The sequence below is a fragment of the Suncus etruscus genome, chromosome 2 (assembly GCF_024139225.1).
Source record: "Suncus etruscus isolate mSunEtr1 chromosome 2, mSunEtr1.pri.cur, whole genome shotgun sequence".
Taxonomy (NCBI): domain Eukaryota; kingdom Metazoa; phylum Chordata; class Mammalia; order Eulipotyphla; family Soricidae; genus Suncus; species Suncus etruscus.
The window spans coordinates 2,726,470-2,745,152 of NC_064849.1; the positions used below are offsets into that span (position 1 = coordinate 2,726,470).

Genomic DNA, 18,683 nt, shown 5'->3' on the forward strand with positions numbered 1-18,683 from the left:
GAAACGAAAAGGGGAAAAAAAACGAGAAAACGAAAAACCAACTGCCCCCTCACTTGTTTTTATAAACATCTATTATAGGTGAAACAAAACTTATCCGTATTATAGATAAGTGTCTATTCACATTTGTACATTACCATTTTTAACAGCTTGAGATAAACTCTATGTCTTACAACAATTAAACAACATTCAAGTTATTGATAACAATAATAACAAACAAAAACATACAGCAGAAGCCTCAATTGTTTCCTTACTGTCTGGATTATAACTCAAGTAGAGTTTCCTTTTGTCTGAGTGACGAAGCAAATTAAGACCATGAAGTTTAAAAAAATATATCGTTTGCAAGATTGAGTGCCAATTTCACTTCTGACTCAAAACGACCTTTAAGTTAAGGAGATGTAATCTGAAGCAGGCTTGCAGCCACTTTTGCAGCACACATTAGGAATACTATTAATACATTAAAATGAACTTTGAAGAGTTTTATCGCAAAAATATGTCCTCATTACCTGGACCAGAAACCTGGGCAGGGAGAAGGGGATCAGGATAGGAAGGGAATGACAGGAAAGGGGCTCGAAGGCTTAGAGGCAAGACCCAGGTATAAACACTTAAACGCTATAAAAATGCAATGACCAAGGCTGTACATCTACAAATGTTTCTCTCCATTTCTTCACTTCTGTGTTAATCTTGGGTACGCATGCTTCCAAAGACATGCACGGTCAGAAAAAAAAAACTAGAAAAGAACCTGAACGCATGATATGCAACCTCTCATCTCATGCTGGAATAAATCTATTGTTTAATAAGTTGGAGAAAGAAACCAAAGGCGAGTCTCTAGTTGTTGACTCGGAACACATGCACTTGGGAGGATCCTCTCCGCCACGGCACAAATGGACTGCATTAACCCTGAGCACTGGAGAACATCAAAGTAAAGCCAGTTCTGGAAGGTCCACGCGATCTGACTGAGCCAATAGTGGTTTTTTAGCCTCAACGAACTCACAAACAGACAAACACACAAGCACACATGCGCGCTCGCACACACCCCCTCTGCTCACTCGAAGGAAAAACGTTAAGGGAAGTACCATGGAAAGCGAAAGGAAAGACAGATGTCCCTATGTCGGCACTGCTCCTTGTCGGCTCTGCCGTCTGCTCCAGACCTGTCCTCATCCCCTGCCCCAAATGAACGAGAGCACAACTGAAAAAAATAGAATTCTTTGGAAACAGTCCCTGATTTTTATGCGAATGATCGATTGACTGCCACAGCACTGGCGATGCATCCGCGCGGAAACCTGCCGCTCTAGGTCTAGGCGCTGCTCAGGCTGGCGATGCTCTGCGGGTGGCGCTGCTGCCACAGCTGCTTCTGCTGGACGGCGAGCTGCTGAGACTGGTCTGAAGTCGACAGGAGATTCACCAGAGGAGACACACAATTTGCTGGAATGATCAGACCTGCCAGTGAAACATCAACATTAAGACATGCTACACGCAGGAGAAACAACCGTGTACTATTTTTTGTTTTGTTATTTTTTTTTTCATTGTCCACAGCCAGTGTTATTGGGCTAAGGCCTGTGTTACAAACCAGTGGGACACTGGCCAAGTAGGGGCAGGTCAGGGTACTAGCAGCCTAGGCCAGGAGCCCTCTGGTGCTGAGGGTGCAGCTGTGAGGTGTGAAGGGTGTGTCCTTGGGCATGATCAGCCCCGCTGGCTCAGCTCCCACCCAAGCGAGATGCTCTCTAACACAGTGCTCCAGAGCTAGAAAGTAAGCAGTGTCTGGAGTTGACTTCTGGCAGTCCAGCAGTAGGTGAAAACGAGCACCTCCATGCCTGGGCTCTGCCAGAAGCACCTGGCCACCCAGCCGCTGGCACCAGGGAGAAAACATGGAAGTGAACGGGTTCTGGTGAGGGTCTTCAGTATACCCAAGAAAGGAAGATGGGAATCAATGGGTTCCCTAACTCCATAATATCAGTAGAGCTGAGCATGGCTGACAGTGGCAAGGAAGCAGGAAATCAATGGTACCCTTTGCCAAAGTAACTGCCAGAATTAACCACCCAAACTACTTTGATCCAGCTTTGAGAAGTGAGAGTGAGCTCTGGCTCACTTAGAGATTAGCTAAAGAGATTATAGGTTGTTGGAAGCAAACTAAGGGGAAAAACTGACTTTGCAACCGCATCTCGAGGCAAAGACTCACCTACTATTCGCTGTCCATCTTCTGTCCTCAGCCGCACTATCTGCATTTTCACATTTGTGCCGCTGACTGAGGCCAGCACACCTTCAACTTTAGTCCAGACGCTCAAGACGGAGCCACACAGCACATAGTACGTGCGGCAACGAAGGCCGATTTCACAAACTAATCCCAGGCTTGCTTTTTTGCAATTGCCGCGCCTACAACAAAAGGGTAGTGGAGAAACATGCACGCACACACTTAATTATTATATGTGTACACACATACACAAACCATAAAGTCCCACACTACAAATGAAAAAGTTGTGACATCATTCCTCTTCAATAATTTCTTAGAGAACAATGTTATACTTTTAGCTGTCCTTTCCAATTCAAATCATTTTAGCTACTTCTGGAACCAGAAATTCCTGTAAAATTAAAGCTAATTTAGGGATCTGGAATGATAGCATAGCACAGGGGTGGCGAACAGAATTTTTACCCTCACTCAAAATGGCAAAATACAGTATGTGTTTAATAGATTATTGGTACAATTAGATGCTTTTGTGTGAGTGTTTGTCTGTTTTGGCAGGTCACTGCATGGTGTGGCTCTCTGACTCTCACAGTTAAATATTTTGGCTCTTTGTGTTGAACTTGTTCGCCACCCCTGGCATAGCAGATAGGGCATTTTGCTTTACACAAGGCTGATCTGGGATTGCTCTCCTCATTGCCCCAAGGCTTCGAAGGGTGATCTAGAGTACAAAGGCAGGGTAAGTCTGGAGGACTGCAGGGTTAGGCCCAAAGGGGCCGGGCGGTGGCGCTAGCCTAGGACGGACCGCGGTTCGATCCCCCGGCGTCCCATATGGTCCCCCAAGAAGCCAGGAGCAACTTCTGAGCGCATAGCCAGGAGTAACCCCTGAGCGTCACAGGGTGTGGCCCAAAAACCCAAAAGAAAAAAAAAAATTCCATTTAGGCAATTATTTTATTATCCACTGGTATATTGTATTAAGTTTATCAATTTTACATTATGTAGAGATAATTCCTATATTCTTAAACAAACAACATTTAATAAGATAAGTGGGAAAGAACTTGACATAATTAAGTTGGCAGGCCATGCCTAGCACTTGCCTGACCAGGGGTCAATTTCTGGCATTACAAGACCCCCAGCACTGCTGTGTGGAGCTGGGGAATTCCCTCAGATCCAGAGGTGCCAAGGATACATGACCGTGGCACCACAGGACCCAAAGGGCACTGCCCTCGCAGGCATCAGAGGTCACTGCACCGTTTAGCTAAGAATCACTTGGGGGTGGGAGTGGGGTGCCGAATTCCTGACCACTAAGGGTAACACCATAGGTCAAATGCTTAAAATTTGTGATATAAAAAATGTTAACATTCAGGGCCAGAGAGCAGTAGTACAAATGGTAAGGCTGCCTTGCCCGTGCTAACCTAGGACAGACTGTAATTTGATTCCCTGGCATCCCATACGGTCCCCCAAGCCTGCCATGAGCGATTTCTGAGCACAAAGCCAGGAGTAACCCCTGCGTGTCACTGGGTGTGACCGAAAAACAAAAACAAAAAAAAGTCAACATTCATGGGGCCAGAGCAATAGTGCAGTGGTCGGGTATTTGCCTTGCACACGGCTGACCCAGGACAGACCTCAGTTCTAGCCTGGGCATTCCATAAGGTCTCCCAAGCCAGGAACAATTTCTGAGCACATAGCCAGGAGTAACCCCCTGACTGTCACAGGGTGTGGCCCAAAAGCCAAAATAAATAAATACATAAATAAATAAGAGTCAACATTCTATAATTAATTTACTTTCAGTTCAATAAAAATCTCAAGCATTCATTCAACAGGAATGTATTGTAATGTCAGGAGCCAGAGACATATGATAGCATACAGTATACAGCAGGTAAGATGCTCGACTTGCATGTAAGCCAAGTTTGATTTTCAGGACACATATGGTCCTCCAAGCAATATTAGAAGTAATCCCTGAACACAGAGCAGGAAGAAGTTAGCCCAGTGCACGAAGTGTGGCTCCCCAAATCCCCCTATGAAAGGCACTTTTTTCTTTTTGTTTTGGACTACACCCAGCAATGCTCAATCCTGTCTCTGTGCTCAGGCATCACTCCTGTTGATGGTGGTTGGGGGATATACTGGGAATCAAACTGGGTCAACCACAGATAAAAGCTCTGGCCACAAAAGCAGGTTTTTCTGCTAAAATGCAAAGCAAACGAAAAAAAAAGTTGACTGTGACACCATGAAAGTTTTGTTTTGCCTTTTAGCCCAAACCGGCATTCTGAGCCGACTCTTGGCTCTGTCCTAGGGGATCATTCCAGGCAGTTCTCACGACCCTATGTGGTGCCAAGGACGGAAACTGGTTTGGATATGTAAGAGCCTGTACCCCGTACTATCTCTTCAGCCCATACACGGCAAGCAAATTGGAAAATGCCCAATCCCAATGTGAGGATGCCAGGTAAATTCGAGCTGGAAGTCACAACAGATAGCTAGAAGTATAATGGAGAAGCAAAAGGACAGGCAACATTATCTTCTGACGGCCAGGAAGGTGTCTTACAATGGGAAGCCACTTTGGTTCTATTTTTGGCATCACATGTACGGTACCATGAAACTCTGCCAGGGGTGACCACCAATACTGTATGTACGGCCTATGGACCATTCTCCAAAGAAGTATGTGACTCACAGATGTGAGATAGACACTTGAAAACTTCACATAATGGTTAATCTGTCCACGTTAATTGTAAGCTCAGACAGATGCAGCAGGAATGATGGCATAGCGGGTAGAGAGAAGTGGTATTTATCTATCTTCGTTCCCTGGGGGAACAAGGGGTGTGTGTGTCACATCCAGCAATGCTCAGGGGTTACTCCTAGCCCTGCACTCAAAAATGACTCCCAGTGGTGATCAAGGGACCATATGGAATGCCGGGAATAGCTCCAGGGTCAGCCGCGTGCAGGGCAAGTAAGCCCCCAGCCCCAGCAGGTTTCTATCTAAGTGGATCTTGGATTACACTTGAATAAACTTAAAAAGCACAAAAATACTAACCAGTAAGCATGCGTGCAAGTATCTGCAGATGAATCATACTGATCTAACCAGTGGACCAGAGCATCATCAGAGACAACCTGTGAAAGTGAGACAAAATATTCCACTGAAACAGTACTTGAAGACAGGTGCTCAAACTGGACCCCAAATCCTTAGATCATCTCTACTCAGAAACGTCAACCTTGGCTTCCACTGGCTGCACCTGGGCGCTAGCCCTCTGCTTGGTCAGGACGAACCATGCTGGGGGCTGAAGTTTCCTAATAGCTAAATTTCAACAAGTGAAAATGACTGGTAAGAAAAATAAAGATAATACAACAAATAAAAATAACAGCTCACAGCTACCAGGAAAAAGTTATTCGCCATTGTGCTAGAAATTGTAGCAAAATAACACAATTCAAAATAAAACCAAGAGTCTCTTGAAAGAAATTTCAGCCTAACATATTTACCGTATTTAAAAAATTACATTTCAAAAACGTGCACACTGAAAGTCTTTTTTAACAATGGATTCAATTACCTCCTGCCAAGTTTCTTAATGGTTGACAACCAATAAAAAGACAAAAAATAAAATTTAATAAAACAGACTACCTTTTCTGAAAATAATTTTTTTTTTTTTTTTTTTTTTTGGTTTTTGGGTCACACCCGGCAGCACTCAGGGGTTACTCCTGGCTCCACGCTCAGAAATCGCTCCTGGCAGGCTCGGGGGATCATATGGGACGCCGGGATTCGAACCAATGACCTGCAATCAGGGGTCCTCAAACTTTTTAAACAGGGGGCCAGTTCACTGTCCCTCAGACCATTGGAGGGTCTGACTATAGTAAAAACAAAACTTATGAACGAATTCTTATGCACACTGCATATATCTTATTTTGCAATGAAGAAACAAAACAGATACAAATACAATATGTGGCCCTCGGGCCATAGTTTGAGGACCACTGTATCTGCATGAAAGGCAAATGCCTTACCTCCATGCTATCTCTCCGGCCCCTGAAAATAATTTTTGAAGAAATATACAAAGGTTGATAAAATTATCAATACAAAAAGGTCTCCTTGACAGTTTCAAGATTTTATAAAACACGTTCATGAAGTACAAATAAAAAAAATACCTTCTTATATTTCTTTTTCAGATCAGCGTAGATTTCTAATTTGAGTTGTTTCCCAGTATTAGGCCTATACACTAAGAAAAGCTTCTTCTTAGGATTCACTTCTTTCACTAAAATGGCAGTTTTCTTGTTATTTCTTATCTATGGGGAAAAATGGTAAGAAAATATAAAGATGTGGATACTGCACAATTTGTTATGCTTGTTTTTAAGGGGGGGGGGGGGACTGGGTTACACCCAGTGATACTCAGGGTTTCTTCCTGGCTCTGTGCTCAGAAATCACTCCTGGTAGGCTTGGGAGACCAAATAGGATGCCAGGAACAAAACTGGGGTCCATTCTGGGTTGGCCACAGGCAAGTCAAATGCTCTACAGCTGTGCTATGCTTTTCTTTTTTTTGTTTGGTTTTTGGGTCACATCCAGCAGTGCTCAGGGGTTCCTCCTGGTTCTCTGCTCAGAAATCGCTCCTGGCAGGCTCAGCGGACCCTAAGGGATGCTGGGATTTGAACCATGGTCCTTCTGCATGCAAGGCAAAGGCCCTACACCTCCAGACTATCTCTCCAGCCCCCAGTATGCTTGTTCTGTAAGTCCATCAGCAAACAAGACCAAGCACAAGGCCAGGTATATACGGAGCAGGAACTGAGAGATGAGTGGCTCCAGCAGAGTGGCTTAACCAAGTCCTGCCTCAGCCACAGAACCATCGAGGCCTGAGGATGATCTCTACCATGACTCAAGGGGGGAAATACCCAATTCAACAGTTGCTCCATGGGCTCTTAAGAGCCTACTGTGTTGGCCCGCAGGTAAGATATTTGGCTTACTCGTGGCCAATTGGTTCGATCCTGAATATTCCATATGGCCCCAAGGCCACCAGGAGTAATTACTGATCACAGACCCAGGAATAAACCTTGAATACCACCAGATGTGGCCTGAAAAGTCTATTTTGCTTAAGTGTTTAAGAGTACAAATGAATCAACTGGTACAAAGTTAAGCCTTTTGGTTTGTCCTGTTTGGCTGTTTGGGGGCCATACCTGGCAGTATCAGGGCTTGCTCTTGACTCAGCTGTGTGGTATTACCTTTCCAGCAATAAGATCACAAGATTGTACTTACAAGGCAAGTAGCCTCAGAGTCATATTATTATTATTATTATTATTATTATTATTATTATTATTATTATTATTATTATTATTTTAGCTTTTTGGGCCTGGGTCACACCCGCCAGTGCTCAGGGGTTCCTCCTGGCTCTGCGCTCAGAAATCGCTCCTGACAGCCTAGGGGACCATACAGAATGCCAGGAATCAAATCACCATTAGTCCTGGGTCGGCTGCATGCAAGCAAATGAACGCCCTACCACTGTACTGTCTCTTTGGCCCCTCACTATTATTTTTAAAACTAAATCCATTTACTAAGATTATATAATGATTCACCAATTATTAAAATAAGACTGCTCAATATACATTAAATGAAAATGTATATAAACAGACAAAAACCAACATACTAACAAACAGCCAAGATAGAAGTGATAACAAGATAACAAGTGAATAACTGGCCCTGGGTCAAATACAACGCTGACAATGACAGAGCATTCTAGAGCCAAACTGTATATACTGAAAGGAAGCAATGTTACCTGCAAAGATAAGTAAAAGCCATCATCAGGTCCAGTCAACTCAGCCCAAATCTTGGTAGCTTCCTCCCAAGACATCCCCCTCTCTACACTTATCTGTAAGAGAAACGGAAAGTGTAAATCACATTCGCACCATCAATGTTGAAATGGAAAGGATGCACTTTATTCAAGACTTTGGAACTCACAGTGTAAAGCTCGACATGGCCAGAGGTAGAGTATCCTGGAGTCAAAAACTTCTTAACGTCACTTTTTCTCACCTTCTCATCTCCAGAACCAAGATCTTAAACACAAAAAATAACATGTAAAAAGAACTTACTAGGAATACAACAAATTATTAAAAAAAGAAAATCTATTGGGCTCAGTCCATTCCCCACACCTCCAAACCAAAAGATCAGTTTGTTGTGCTGAGGGAATGAGTGGTGAATTAGTATGAGGAGAATGTCCCAGTACAGAAAACAGCCACCAAAAAACCTCCACAATCTTCCCACTTACCTAAGATTCCCATGTCATATCTCCCATTTTTTTTGGCATTTTGAACAACTGCAGTAAGCGTGTCTGCAAAATACTGAAATAACGCATTCTGTTGGTGCACCTCCATGCCCAAAATTCTATTTAAGAATTTCCCTATGTTGTTGTAATCTGCAACGATAAGAATATACTTATGACTTTACTCAAACAGTGACTAAAAAGATACTCATTTAAAATTGTAGTCAAACTCATGTTAACTTTCTCCTCCAGCTTCGCTCACAACTGCAGCACTTCTCTACACAGAGATCTACTTGGAACATTTTTTTTCTTTTGGTTTTTGGGCCACACCCGTTGGCACTCAGGGGCTACCCCTGAATGCTGTTGGGTGTGACTCAAAAACAAAAAACAAAAAACCACCAAAAACAAACAAAAAAGAAATCGCTCCAAGCTTGGGGACCATATGGGGCGCTGGGGGACAAACCAGTCTGTCCTAGACTAGCGCTTGCAAGGCAGACGCCTTACCTCTAGCGCCACCACTCTGGACCCTACTTGGAAAATTTCTATTCCAGGAATGAGCACAGCCATAGGAGATGGTCAAAATATATTCAGCCGGAATCAGGATGCAGCTCAAATTGTTGGAGCACATGACCTTGCCTTCTTGAAGCTCTAAATTCCATGTTTGTACCACACAGCCCCCAGTAACAACAGGTCTCACCTTGTTAAGCCCACAGCAGGGCTGTATGTGGTCTATGGCCCTTAAGCACTAGGATGCCCAAACACTGCTAGGAAGGCATTCTCTACCCCTCCCCATTAAAATGCTTGCACACCGATTAATCATTTGTAGCTTCTGGGGCCGGAAAGATAGCATGGAGATAAGGCATTTGCCTTTCATGCAGGAGGTCATCGGTTGGAATCCCGGTGCTCCATATGGTCCCCATATGGTCCCCCGTACCTGCCAGGAGCAATTTCTGAGCCTGGAGCCAGTAATAACCCCTGAGCACTGTCGGGTGTGACCCAAAAACCAAAAACCAAAAAAAAAACCACATTTGTAGCTTCAACCTCACTTACTAAACACGTGAATGCTAACTTGAGAATGTGTATGTGCCAACAGTGTCTTTGTCTTAAAGCTTGAGAGATAATCACATAAACAACCAGAGTTGATCAATGTTCAATCCACAAATTTTTCGGTTTTGCTTTGGCTTTGCATCCCAAGTGCTGCAAACGAAAGAGGCCTGACGGCCCTTGCAGCAATTCTACTGCTTGAGTCAAGTCTTCAGCTTAATTCAAGGCTCCCAGGGGGCAAGCTCAGCTTTGTAGCACTGGGCTAGTAGTACTCGAAAAACAATGGTCCCAGAAATAGAAAAGGGCTCGGCTGCATTCAAGGCATGTATGTGCCTTAATTTTATTAATTCTCCAGCCCCTTAACAGAGATTTACTGTCTTCCTCAGGGAGTGGCTCCTACTGAGTGCTGGGGGAATAGGGCCAGGGAGAACTTGAGGGAGTGATCCCCAAGCACCTCGCTTAGAGTAGTGAGCCAAAAACCAAAGAAAACATAATATTCGGGCGCGGTGAGCACAGCGGTGTTTGCCTTGCAAGCAGCCGATCCAGAACCTAAGGTGGTTGGTTCGAATCCCCGTGTCCCATATGGTCCTCGTGCCTGCCAGGAGCGATTTCTGAGCAGATAGCCAGGAGTAACCCCTGAGCACCGCCGGGTGTGACCCAAAAACCAAAAACCAAAAAAAAAGAACAAAAAGAAAACATAATATTCTAAAGAAGGGCTGGAACACACCAGTACAGCAAGTAAGGCACTTGCCTTTGCATATGGCCAACCTGGCTCCATTCTCTGAGATCCCATATGGTTCCCAAGTCCATCAAGAGTAATCAGGATGGGGCCGGGCGGTGGCGCTGGAGGTAAGGTGCCTGCCTTGCCTGCGCTAGCCTAGGACGGACCGCGGTTCGATCCCCCGGCGTCCCATATGGTCCCCCAAGAAGCCAGGAGCAACTTCTGAGCGCATAGCCAGGAGTAACCCCTGAGCGTCACAGGGTGTGGCCCAAAAACCAAAAAAAAAAAAAAAAAAAAAAAAAAAAAAAAAAAAAAAAAAAAGAGTAATCAGGAGTGCAGACAGAGATGACCCCAAAAAATCCCCAAAAATTCCACTAGTGCCGTTACTGACGAAATGAATTTGAATGACTTAGCTAGTTAAATATAAACAAACAAAAATAATACCTTTATCCAGAGTAAGAATTCCAGAGCGATCTTCTACATTTATGAGGCCAACTCCTATCAGTCCTAGTCGAACATCTATTAAAAAATTTATGAAAAATCTATTTAGAAGCCCAAAATTCAACAAGCTGTTACCTAACTGATGAAATGAGATCAGATTCTAGTGACGACACGCTATATCTATCTTTCAGAGGAAACGGGTCAATTCCACAGACCACAGATCTCAAAGGTCTTTCAGCATCATCAAAATCCCAGAATAATCAACACATTTTAAGTAAGAATTCGGAATTGAGATATTTGGACAAGTAGCTGCCACCCAGAGAATCTAAAAAGGTTAAATATATAACAGATACAGATGAAAATAATATATATAGCAGAGTAATTAACCTTTCCATATTGAGTACCAGTACTGATGAGAAGCTAGGGAATGCGGGTTGATGTCCAGCAGCACATGATTCTTTGTTTGTTTGTTTTTGGGTCATACTCAGGCGGCACTCATAAGTTGTTCCTGGCAGGGTCAGAGGACCATATGGGATGGCAGGATTCCATCCGGGGTCTGTCCTGGTTGGCCGTGTGCAAGGCAAATAAATGCCTTAGCGCTGTGCTAACACTCCAGCCCCCAGCACGATTCTGATCAGTGCCTGATCAGTCACCCCTGGAGCATGACTGGGTGTGCAACTCCCCCCCCCCCAAATAACCAAGGTGAGAACTAGGGATAGGGCTAAAGTCGTGGCTGGATTCCCGGCACTGCAGAGACAATGCCCGCCACCCCCTACCCTAATCGAGCCCAAAGCTGCATCTCTGACCCTACTCCCAAATTGGGAGAACCAGCTACCAAGCCAATCATTTACCTGCAGTGGCCTTTTAAGACTCACTGAAGGGGCCAGAGAGATAGCATGGAGGTAAGGCATTTGCCTTGCATGCAGAAGGATGGTGGTTCGAATCCTGGCATCCCATATGGTCCCCCGAGCTTGCCAGGACTGATTTCTAAGCATAGAGACAGGAGTAACCCCTGAGCACTGCTGGGTGTGACCCAAAAACCAAAACCAAAACTCCCCCCACCCCCCAAAAAAACACGACCTGGAGTGATAGGCCAAAGGGGAGGTTGTTATCTTTCACATAGCTACCTGACCCAGTTTCAATCCCTGGCATCCTGAGAGCAGAGCCAGGAGGAACCACTAAGCAACATCAGGTGTGGCACAAACACCTGCCCTGTAAATCGAAGTAAATAAAACAAGGGCAAGGCCTTGAACACTCTGACAGGAGCACTGGGGGAGAGAGACAGGGAGGATGTAGCCAGACTTGAGTATTGGTAACTGTCAACAGTGGCCATCAGTACTTCGAGTTACATCAATTAAAAACTGCAGACACAGCCAAATATGAGTATAATAAGAAACTCAATCTGTCCAAAAATGTGAAGTACTTCAAATAATCCTAGACCTAATTTTCAAAATTCAATAAACCAACTAAGTTGTGCTAAAACAAACACTAAAACAACATTGCATAGTAGGAAGAATTTAAGACTTCTCTTTCTTGGCTAGAACCATATTTCAATTACCTTTGAAGAATTCTCCAGGGTAGTCCGGAGGTGGTGATACCATGGGAGAATCTAGGTTTACAATGGATTTCATGACTATTTCTAAAGCATTTCTTCCATACTGGAACAAAAAAAATGTTTAACCAGTTAGAAGATGTGGACACAGTTCAATCACGCGATCAACCAACATGCTAAAAACTAACGAATAAAAAATGATGGACTCAGGCCTGGAGAGATAGCACAATGGCGTTTGCCTTGAAATCAGCCAATCCAGGACCAAAGTTGGTTGGTTTGAATCCCGGTGTCCCATATGGTCCCCCATGCCTGCCAGGAGCTATTTCTGAGCAGACAGCCAGGAGTAACCCCTGAGCACCACCGGTGTGGCCCAAAAACCAAAAAAAAAAAAAAAAAAGTTCAAATGTACCTTGTTGTCAAAGTTGAACCTGCTCAGGTCTCTTGATTCCGTTGCTCTTCTGTCACCATGCGTCAGTGCTCCCTGACAAAACATGCAAGTTCCATTAGGACACAAAAGGTTGATCCCACATGGGCCAGAGTGCAGTACATGTAGGATGTAGGTTTCTTGTCACTCTGTATGACCGGTCCTCTGAGCCCACCAGGAGACAGCCATCTCTGAGCACAGAGCCAGAGCAAGCCCTGAGCACTACCAGGTGTGATCCAAGAGAGACTGGTCACACATACCCTATAGACATATCCAGACAACTCAGACTTACCAAACTCTCCAACCTTTTAGCAACAATAGATGCAAATCTTTGCTCTCCTGCCAATTCTGATATCAGAAAGACATATTCCGGTGCAGTAACTTGATTGGATCTATGAGTTCGACCTATGAGTTGTAATGACAACACACAAAAAAAAAGGAATTAATAACTTTTTCCCCTCTGGAGATCACTCCTGGCAGTGCTTGAGGAACTCTATGATGGCGGGGATTGAACCGGGGTTGGCCACATGCAAGGAAAGAGCCCTCCTGCTGTACTACTGCTCTAGCCCCACTTTTATATATATATATTTTTTCGTTCGTTTGTTTGTTTTTGGGCCACACCCGGTGGTGCTCAGGGGTTACTCCTGGCTGTCTGCTCAGAAATAGCTCCTGGCAGGCACGGGGGACCATATGGGACACTGGGATTCGAACCAACCACCTTTGGTCCTGGATTGGCTGCTTGCAAGGCAAACGCCGCTGTGCTATCTCTCCGGGCCCCACTTTTATGTATTTTAAAGCAGGTAAAAAAAAAAGAATTAATGGACCTAGCATGAGGTTTATCTGTGTGATTCTGGCCCCACATGACTCCAAGCACTACCACACATGACCTTCATAACATTGACAAGTATAGAAGGGAAAACAGATGAATTCATGACACATTGACTACTCATGGGGCAGAGAAGGGGAGTAGGAGAAAAGAGGCAAGTTGGTTTGTTTTGTTTCTTGAGTGCCAGAAATCCAATCCAGGGAGTCATTCTTGCAACAAGTGCCCCAATGATTCCAGCTGAGCTAGAAGAAATTCAGAAGAGGAACCTACCAAACTGCTGGATTGCCCTATCAGCACTCCAGGGCAATTCCAAAGTCATATGAACTCTTCGCCTTTGATTTTTAGCTCTCCGATCTGCTTGCAAAGAAATACCTGAGCTGGCCGCTTCTGAGATGATGGCAATATTCTACATCAAACATTTGAAAGAAAAGAACCAAATAAGTTTTGCACAAAAATCGCAAGCAATACCCCAGATGAACTCCTTCATTAGACTATTCACAATTTACATCCTGTTCTTCCCATTTCATAATAGATATGAGTTTAATTAGATACATAGCTGCCCAGAATCAAGACTGCTTTCGTTTCTCCTCTGCAGCCAGTCAGTTTTAAGTGATTGTAAAAGCAGCCAGAAAAATATCCTTAATTGTGAAGAATACAGATGATCTAGGTCGACATGCTGAGTCTAGATTGAACAGAGAGGCATCTGATCCTCAAGCTGGGAAGGTGTGCGAATACCAAGCCCAAGCCCAGCCAGAAAAGAACCCTGACTAGACAGACGCTGAGCAGAGTCAAAATTAGACTCTGAGCAGAAATGACCCAAACACCCACCACCAATAAATGAATGGCATTATTTGTTTTCATTGAAGAGTATACCAGAAAAATGCACCTTTTCTCCATCCATAAATCTTTGTTTTTCTGTGATGTTTAGTATCTCCACAGGGACATCAACTTCAGACCTTGATTCGTAAGAAATGCTTCCATCGTCATTGCTTACGACCCTCCCTTTCCGGCCAGTCATCTAGAAAACAAAGAGTTTCACTGAAGTAGAAATACAGAACATAAGGCCTAGGTCTAGGATGACTTCGTCTGAGTGCTGTGTAGTTTGCATTGCACCTGGGCTTCGCAATAGCCTCTGATTTTAAAAGCTCGAATTCCAACTAGATACTAAAATAAAGATGAAAAATTTAGAAGGGTTGATAAATGGTTAAACATTCTGAGGCTGCACCTGATCAGGCACAGCAGGGAGCATACTGGCCTTGTTAGGCAGCTGACCTAGGTCAATCCTTAGCATCCCATATGGTCCACTGAACACTCCAGGAGTGACTCCTTAAGTGCAGAGCCAGGAGTAATCCTTGAGCATCAGGGGGTGTGGCCCCCACCCAAAAAGAGGGAAGACTTTAGTGCCAAGGCCACAGTGAGTGTGGTCCATGGGATAAGGTACGTGCATTTTAAGTGGTCAACCCAAGTTTGATGACCTGATACATGTATGATCTACAGAGCAGAGACAAAACATGAGAGCAGGAGGCTAATGAGATGCCAGTAGGTCCACTAGAGCCCAGAACACACAAAAGCTGTTCTGACCAGCCAAGAAAAGCTGAGTATAAATGGGTAAGTCAACACTTACCCAAAGAACAAACTGACTCCAGGATATTAAGAGAATAAAATAAGAGTCAGATTATGTGCATGTACTAGCACCCAAAACAACACTCACTCCCTAGCATTGAAAAGTAGCAAAATTGCAGGGTTCTGAGGTTTAAAAGGGTATATCATGCTCACCCCTTACACCACAGGTAACTCTGGTGGGTCCCAAGCACCACCTGGGAGCCTCCAACACCAAAACAAAACTCTATCAGCTAGATGCTATGAAGAGACAGAGCCCTAATAAAATCCCGTTTTACCTCAGCAACATTCTCAGGACCTCCGAGTTCATCGATAAGCTCATCCAGAGTGTTAGGTGGAAGGTCTTCAGCTAATTTTTCCAGCTTATCGAGTAGGTCCTTCTTCATTTGCTGGGCCCGTTCCACAGCGTCCTGACTCGTTATAAGGCTACTGTTACTATTGGAGTTACTGTTAGCTGAATAAAATAAATTTGTTAGAAGCAAATGTGATATAATTATATATTTATAATATACTGTTATATGTCTATGTATTATATAATCACACATAATATATATCTTATTTATTGTATTCCCCCCACCCCTATATTATTTATTTTTAACAGGAAAACAAGCTTTCGAATGGCTACCTGGTGCACTGTTAGGAGCAGGGGAAATAACTGGTGTGGATGAAAAACTGGGTCGCTTTGATCCAAGACCTGATGCTAATAAGGCACTTTGAATAGAATCTGGATCGATGCTTTTCTTTTTTTTTTTATCTTTGTTTTTCTTATGGTCTTTTCTGATCAACCAGGGATCTGAAAGTGAAAGAAATGCATCACGTCATTTCTTACAGTAATCAGCAATTTCAAAACCTGCATCAAGGCACTGCATCTAGGCCTGGGGGCACCACCAGGAGCAATCTCTAGGCAGTCGGGAGTAACCCAGAGCACAGCAGAGGCCACCCAAAAATCACCAAAAAGGGCAGTAGTTTTGAATGCAAGTGCAGTAACTCAGCACAAAAATTAAAAAGTAATAATAACTTGAACATAATTGTAAAATATTAATTCAATTTTAATGACATAACTTTCGATTTCCATTTAAAACACACCAGTAAACTGACCATCTTCATCATCCTCACTAGATTCATCTCTGAAGGGGTTGAAATCATCGTCATCCCCAGAACTCATGTTCTTGGAGCTCTCATAGTCACTTTCTTCGTTGTCAGAGGCATCAGATTCACTCCCACTATCATCAGAACTGCTACCAGCAAGGCCACCGACTTTCCGTGCTTTCTTAGATTCTCGCGTAATTTCTTCACCTACAATACATAAAACCCAAAGAGAGTTTTAGCCCAAACACACGATCTGATCCTAAAGACACAGGAAAATAATGCATCCGATCAGTTAATTCATCTGAGAAGCAGCATCCACCAAAAATACACAAAATTCACAAGCACTAAGGTATTTGGACTCCCGCAGAAATCTGATCATGTACATCAAACTTTAGTAAGAAATATGTGCGGGGGCCGGGAAGGTGGCGCTAGAGGTAAGGTGTCTGCCTTACAAGCGCTAGCCAAGGAACGGACCGCGGTTCGATCCCCCGGCGTCCCATATGGTCCCCCCAAGCCAGGGGCGATTTCTGAGCACATAGCTAGGAGTAACCCCTGAGCGTCAAACGGGTGTGGCCCAAAAACCAAAAAAAAAAAAAAAAAAAAAAAAAAAAAGGGGGCCGGGCGGTGGCGCTGGAGGTAAGGTGCCTGCCTTGCCTGCGCTAGCCTAGGACGGACCGCGGTTCGATCCCCCGGCGTCCCATATGGTCCCCCAAGAAGCCAGGAGCAACTTCTGAGCGCATAGCCAGGAGTAACCCCTGAGCGTCACAGGGTGTGGCCCAAAAACAAAAAAAAAAAAAAAAAAAAAAAGAAATACGTGCCTATGTACAAACTCGAGACTGCCGTCAAAGGGGTGAAGGGGAGCTCAAAGAGCTGAAGCGCACACTTTACTGGCAGAGGCTCAGGTCTAAACCCTAGCACCTCATGCACAGAGTACTATGGACATTCCACAAGTTCTCTTATTGGGAATCCCCCCAGGATTGTAGGCATGTCCCTCAAACAAACTAAAAGTAGTTCAGAAAAACAGATAAAGTATTTCAGTGAGTCACAATTGAGTGTTCTATAAAGTAGAAAGAATGGTCCCAGTAATTATAGGGTTACAGAACATTTAATTTAATAATCAAAGGATAGACAGGACAGCAGGTAAGGCCTGTAGGCCTTGTGTTTTTTTTTTTTTTTTTGGTTTTTGGGCCACACCGGGTAAACGCTCAGGGGTTACTCCTGGCTATGCGCTCAGAAGTTGCTCCTGGCTTGGGGGACCATAGGGGACGCCGGGGGATCGAACTGTGGTCCGTCCAAGACTAGCGCAGGCAAGGCAGGCACCTTACCTCTTGCACCACCGCCCGACCCCAGGCCTTGTTTTTTGGTACATTTTTTTTTGTTTTGTTTTGTTTTTTTTTGGTTTTGGTCCATACCCGTTTGACGCTCAGGGGTTACTCCTGGCTATGTGCTCAGAAATCGCCCCTGGCTTGGGGGGACCATTGGGACGCCGGGGGATCGAACCACGGTCCGTTCCTTGGCTAGCGCTTGTAAGGCAGACACCTTACCTCTAGCGCCACCTTCCCGGCCCCGATTTTTTTTTTTTTTTTGCATTTTTTTGTTTTTGTTTTTTGTTTTTGGGCCACACCCGGCAGTGCTCAGGGGTTACTCCTTGCTATCTGCTCAGAAATAGCTCCTGGCAGGCATGGGGGACCATATGGGACACCGGGATTTGAACCAACCACCTTTGTCCTGGATCGGCTGCTTGCAAGGCAAACGCCGCTGTGCTATATATCTCTGGCCCCAGGCCTATAGGCCTTGTACACAGCCAACCCAAGTCCAATCCCAGCCATTACACGGGGGTGGGGGGGTGGGGGGAATTAGTGTGCCTGCCCTTCATGAAGCTGACTCTGGTTTGATCCTTGTCATGCACTGCACATGGTGACAGCATCAGTGCTGGGTATAGACAGGACTAGCTCATGACCACGACTGGATGTAGGTCAATTCCTCACCCCTCATAAATAGTCTAAGCACACAAACACAGCTGGGAATGGTTCTGGAGAACCCTAAATCCCAAAAGGATGAAACCCGTCTCTCTGCAAGGTAGAAGCAAGACCACTTGGTTTGGTTCCAGGTCTGAACAACCCAGTCCTCTGAGCTCTAAGTGGGAGGCCCCAGAAAAATGACAATCATCAACATTATCATCAAGAAAGAAAGAAAAAGGGCCCGGAGAGATAGCACAGCAAGGCGTTTGCCTTGCAAGCAGCCGATCCAGGACCAAAGGTGGTTGGTTCAAATCCCAGTGTCCCATATGGTCCCCCGTGACTGCCAGGAGCTATTTCTGAGCAGACAGCCAGGAGTAACCCCTGAGCATTGCCGGGTGTGGCCCAAACACCAAAAAAAAAAAAAAAAAAAAAAAAAAGAAAGACAGAAAAATAGTTCAAGGAGTAGCGCACGTGAGTATCCATCAAAAAATGCCCAGTACTACCAGGTGCGGCCACTATAAATTGGGGGGACACCAAATCAGTGGTGCAAGCGGTAGGGCATTTGCATTGCACAAACAAACTTAGGAGGAACCACAGTGCGA

General features: G+C 44.6%; 1 protein-coding gene across 1 annotated transcript in view; it reads right to left on the reverse strand.

Annotated features, from left to right (window-relative positions):
- Positions 1-1,201: 1,201 nt before the first annotated feature.
- Positions 1,202-18,683, reverse strand: part of SBNO1 (strawberry notch homolog 1) — a 57,408-nt gene continuing 39,926 nt past the window's right edge. The window contains exons 17-32 of the mRNA XM_049769186.1: positions 16,130-16,327; positions 15,657-15,824; positions 15,310-15,485; positions 14,298-14,429; positions 13,682-13,817; positions 12,878-12,990; positions 12,571-12,642; positions 12,168-12,267; positions 10,613-10,687; positions 8,410-8,556; positions 8,103-8,197; positions 7,921-8,013; positions 6,305-6,442; positions 5,205-5,281; positions 2,177-2,370; positions 1,202-1,437 (exon numbers count right to left, since the gene is read on the reverse strand). Of these exons, the coding sequence (XP_049625143.1) occupies positions 1,295-1,437; positions 2,177-2,370; positions 5,205-5,281; positions 6,305-6,442; positions 7,921-8,013; positions 8,103-8,197; positions 8,410-8,556; positions 10,613-10,687; positions 12,168-12,267; positions 12,571-12,642; positions 12,878-12,990; positions 13,682-13,817; positions 14,298-14,429; positions 15,310-15,485; positions 15,657-15,824; positions 16,130-16,327 (2,057 nt within the window). The 3' untranslated portion in view covers positions 1,202-1,294. The remainder of the gene's footprint in view (positions 1,438-2,176; positions 2,371-5,204; positions 5,282-6,304; positions 6,443-7,920; positions 8,014-8,102; positions 8,198-8,409; positions 8,557-10,612; positions 10,688-12,167; positions 12,268-12,570; positions 12,643-12,877; positions 12,991-13,681; positions 13,818-14,297; positions 14,430-15,309; positions 15,486-15,656; positions 15,825-16,129; positions 16,328-18,683) is intronic.